A 4,462-nucleotide genomic window follows, 5' to 3' on the forward strand; every position below is an offset into this window, starting at 1 on the left:
TGTCATCACACGACTCAGAGGGTGGAGGCAGGAGGATCCCAGTGAGTTCAAGGCCAACCTGGGCTACAAAGTGACTTCAAGGCCAGCCAAAAGTGCATAGTGGAGGAACAAAGAAAGAAAGTAAAACTCAACTGCTATTTCATCATTAAAAGTAACCACACTGAAAGTGTGGCATATTTGTAGATAAATAAGCCAATTCCTGCTTACTACTTTAAACAACGATTGGAACGTGATACCCAAGGCATGTTTTTGGTTATCATCATTCTATTGTTAGTGGTTTAGGAAAGACTTCAGCTATCCAGATGGCCAAATAAGTTCCCGGAAATTTTCTTTCAGTATGTTTGGTTTGATCCTACATATTTCGTGAACACGTTGTAAACCATTCATATACAAAGAACCCTTCCTGTGTATAGTAGTCCTTTAGACACTTCTTTCATGCTTCTACTGAGATACACAACAAGAGCTGAACAAGTCCGTGTTGATCGCCCATCCTGTTTCGATTCACTCAACAGTGATTATTCGCATCTCAAACTTACCCAAGAGCGGCTGTTCCGGACACACCCCTGGGTGGGCACCACCAGGAAGCTGCACTCCTGACTGCACGCCCGGGCCTGGAGAGTATGGGGCTGGGCTTGGCCACAGCCACTTCCTCCCCAAGAACCCGGTTGGGGGGCATTGGTTGGAGGCAGGGACCATGGGCCAGCACAGCGCCCAAGGCCTGGCTCCCCCTGTGGGCGTTACAGGTCCAGCAGCTCCAAGAGGCGTCCAGATCCCAGACAGGGCCTCTTCCCCACCACGCCCAGCCCCGTCCCGTCCTGCACAGTCCAGCACCAGGCATTCACACAAGAAACGGCTTTGATGCTCCTAACCTGCCAGGCCTTGTCCTGTGCCATCCCACCAAGTGGCTCCGGAGGGCCCCATAGATTTTGCCACTACAGAGCATGACCTCTGGAACTCCTCAGTGCCCGGTAACCCAAGGGCATCTCTGGACCCAAGGGCTGAGCCAGCTTGGAGGGGACCCCACGCCTGAAGGTCCATTGCGCATGGGCACTGGGCGTGGGGGGGGGCGTTCTGGACGGGGCTCTGTGAGGAAAGCCCCGTTGCCTGGCAACCAAAGAGCAGTTTAGGCCTGAAGGCCAGTTTGGCGGGAAATCCGCTCGCGCGCGCATGAGCGCACGCACACGTACGCACGCACACACGCACACATACACGAGAGCCACCTTGCGCAGGCGCTATAGGCATCACCAGGTGCATTGTGGGCGGTGAAAGGGGCGGAGCTTCACAGAGGCCTACTTGATCCGGTATAAATAATCCAGGCAGCGTCTGAGGAAAAAGGTCCGGCAGCCATGCAGTCCTCTGGCGGTGCTGAGGGCGGAGCAGACGGCCACAGGAGTGACCAGGGTGGCGCAGGTGTCTCCGGGGACGAGGGAGCCTACGCTGCAACCATTTTGCGGATCGTCCAGATACCCCATGGCCCGTGGCCCTTTGGGGACATTGTGCTCTTGGTCAGCAGGACAGGGACCGGTCTACATGAATTGTATCCTTCAGGACGGGGCCTTGGTTGGGGGACGGGGAGGCGTGGGGAGCGGAGCCAGAGACGCGCAAGACCCACGGTGGACGCGGGGACAGGAGAGGGGATGGGGTCCCGGGCGGAGGGGCCGCGTGGACAGGCACAGCCCGGGCGAAGGGGGCGAGGGAGGGGAGCCACGTGGGTGAGCACAGCCTGAGAGCTCCCGGGCCTGGACTGGACCGGACAGATCGGAACTGGACAGGAGGGGACAGAGGACCTGGCGGGCCGGGAGTGGACAGTAGCGCATCAGGCCTTAACCTCTCACCACAGCAAGGTCAGGGTGCCTTTCTGGTCCTCCCTGGAGGCTGAGGTCAGCCTAAGGTACCTGGCTGATTTCGGGGAGAGCCCTGACCTTCACCGGGTGCTCACCAGGGACCGCAGCGTCCTGACTGTGTGAGGCCGCGGGGCACGGTGGGCGCAGATGGCGGTGGGGGGGGGATGAGTTTGCGGTCTCTCTGAGTGCAGGAGGTGCTGAGTGTGGGCAGTGCAGAATGTCGGGGTCCCTGAGTATGGAGGAAGCTGAATTTGGGGGTGCTGACCAGGCTCCGAGTCCTGACCCGGAGCGATTGTCCCTTGTCTCGCAGGAGATGGGTCGCCCAGGACCGTGGCCACCTCCAGATAGTGTTCACCCAGTTCCTGGAGGAACTTGCCCTGCTCTTGCGGATCCTGCAGCGCTTGAAGCCCTTGTTTCCGTCCTCTTCTCTTCTGGCAAAAGGGGGCTGAAGCCCATACCACATTGAGCGTGTGGCACTGAAAAAAATAAAGCTGAGCAACCTTTCCGCTCCTGAGTTTGTTTCAGCTAACGCCTCTCCTTGGTTTCTGGCTTTTGTCCTCTGAGGTCTTGGGCGGCTTCCCCTGGGGGACACACACTTAGGGATGGAGGTAGAGGAGGAGCTAGTAAAGGTAACAGCTGGTGGCCATAAGTAGCACACGGGACTGGAGCATTCTCAGCCCATGGACCTGAGGTCAGAGGGGCGAGCATGCCATGCTGCTGGGAGGGGAGCTGGCTTCCATGCCCACTCTTCCTGCCGGCCTCAAAGCAAGGCAGGAGCTACACGCTCCAGGAGCATTGTGAGCATCCTGGCCAGTGCCAATGGCCAGTGCTCTCCTCAAAGACACCCTGCACTGGGGCCATGCACTCCAGGGGGCTGACGACATTGTGGCATGGTCCCTGACCCCAGGGATGTTGCCCAAAGCTTCCTGCCCCATTCAGGAAGATGCCCTTGGTGGGAGGGCAGCTTAGGAAGCGGAAGCCCCCTCCTCACTATTTGTACCTCCCTTGGCTGAGGCTGGATGGGAGGCTCATGATAAGAGGTGTCTCTCTCCAGGGCACTGGGGAGCAAGGGCTCCTTGGCTGAGCTGAGAGGAGGCTCCCAGTCCTCTCCTGCAGAGCCCAGAGGCCCCAGCCACCTAGGTCGTACCCCTTCCGAGAGAACTGCTGCTCAGTGCTCTTGGTTCCAGTGGCTCACCTGTGGAGAATTTTACAAAGTTTTTGTACAAACAACAACCAGAACAACCTATTCTTAAAGGGACCGTGGTGTTTATTTGGGGCAGAGAATGACCTTGGAATGGGAACACGCTTACAGTAATGAACCCGGAGCAAGCTGAGGAGCCTGAATCCAGCGGAAGTTTTCACGGTAAAAATGGGGAGGACTGGATTATAGATTCAGCTGCCGGTGAATGTCCTTGAAGAAACATTGCTCCCTTCTATCAGGTTGTGGTGGCCTTTGTGCCAGGTTGTGTTTCTGTAAAGTTTCATGATGGTTAATAGCAGGCAGATGCACGAGACAACCCTTGTTCAAGCAGTAACAGCCAGCCTTGCTTTTTACATTTTTTTAGAATGATTCTGAGGATCTTACGCTTTAAGTGCCTTCAATACATTTCTTTATTATGGGCTTTGCTGGCCAAGGAAACTACTACTCAGTATAAAATCTTTAAAAACATTATTGACAGTGTACAGTATTAATGTAAAATTTTCTTCTAATGCAAGTTTACTTTGGTGTGGGAAATGGCATGAGTACTCTCTCAAAGGTTCCTGGAGTCCCAGTATCATTTATGAAGTAGCTCATATTTTCCTCAGTCAAGAATGTCAGGCCAGGCATGGTGGTGCAGGCCTGTCATCCCAGCACTCAGGAGGCTGAGGCAAGAGGGTCTTCATGAGTTCGGAGCTAGTCTGGGCTGCAAGGTGAGTTCCAGTATAACTTGAACTGCATAGCAAAACCCTGTCACAAAAAGACAAAAGGACAAAAGAAGAAAAAAAGAGAAAGACAAGAATGTCACATTTAGTGAGACTGTGTCTCAAAATACTGTGTTGCTTACATTGTTCTGATCTGCTTTGTTATGTCCTCTTTTGTCTTAATCTCTTTAAAATAAAATAAAATAAAAATGTGACTGGAGTAGGCGTTTAACTCATGGGAAAGCCATGGGTTCCGTATCCAATACTGGGCAAAGTTGTGTTTAGGGAAGTCGAAGCCCTCATCTTGGTGACGCTGGCACACTGTCCTTCCAGGGAAGTTATGCCAGGGACCCGCTTGGCCTCCCTGAGGAAATGAGCCGCAGCACAGTCAGGAAAGTTGAGGACCCTGGGGGAGAGGACAGGGGAGGAAATCCCACAAGCAAGAGGAGAGTGGTTTGGTGTCACTGGATGACAGGGGACTGATCTGTCACATGGCACGTGAAGGCTCATGTCAGGCAGGAGTAGGGGGAGGCAAACTCCTTTCCCCATCACAGGAAATGTGGCTCATTTGCAGGCTGGAATGATAAAGACAGTTGCTTGGTGAATGTTCCTGAAGAAATAGCTCTTTTCCCTGTCAGGTTTTTTTCTTAATAAAAACATTATTGTCAGGCAAAGTGATACATACAACAGCAAAACAGCTGACAGGCAGCAGGGCA

At 53.9% G+C, this 4,462-nt stretch overlaps 1 protein-coding gene across 1 annotated transcript; it reads left to right on the plus strand.

Moving 5' to 3' along the window:
• The first annotated feature begins 963 nt into the window (after nt 1–963).
• LOC134475400 (EKC/KEOPS complex subunit LAGE3-like) lies at nt 964–2,349 on the plus strand. The gene is made up of 3 exons (XM_063245675.1): nt 964–1,537; nt 1,841–1,963; nt 2,155–2,349. Exons 1-3 carry the CDS (start codon nt 1,347–1,349, stop codon nt 2,291–2,293), a joined length of 453 nt encoding a protein of 150 aa, XP_063101745.1. The 5' UTR covers nt 964–1,346; the 3' UTR covers nt 2,294–2,349.
• The last annotated feature ends 2,113 nt before the right edge of the window (nt 2,350–4,462 follow it).

Source organism: Cavia porcellus, unplaced genomic scaffold (genome assembly GCF_034190915.1).
Source record: "Cavia porcellus strain 051 isolate PalLab524CR breed Dunkin Hartley unplaced genomic scaffold, mCavPor4.1 scaffold_3, whole genome shotgun sequence".
Classification (NCBI taxonomy): domain Eukaryota; kingdom Metazoa; phylum Chordata; class Mammalia; order Rodentia; family Caviidae; genus Cavia; species Cavia porcellus.

What these genes read in the sequence shown, in the direction of transcription:
- LOC134475400 (XM_063245675.1), top strand. Translation starts at nt 1,347, where the DNA reads ATGCAGTCCTCTGGCGGTGCTGAGGGCGGAGCAGACGGCCACAGGAGT. An exon ending in GGGACCGGTCTACATGAATT is followed by an intron (nt 1,538 to 1,840) that starts GTATCCTTCAGG and finishes CTCTCACCACAG; the next exon opens with CAAGGTCAGGGTGCCTTTCT. An exon ending in GACCGCAGCGTCCTGACTGT is followed by an intron (nt 1,964 to 2,154) that starts GTGAGGCCGCGG and finishes CTTGTCTCGCAG; the next exon opens with GAGATGGGTCGCCCAGGACC.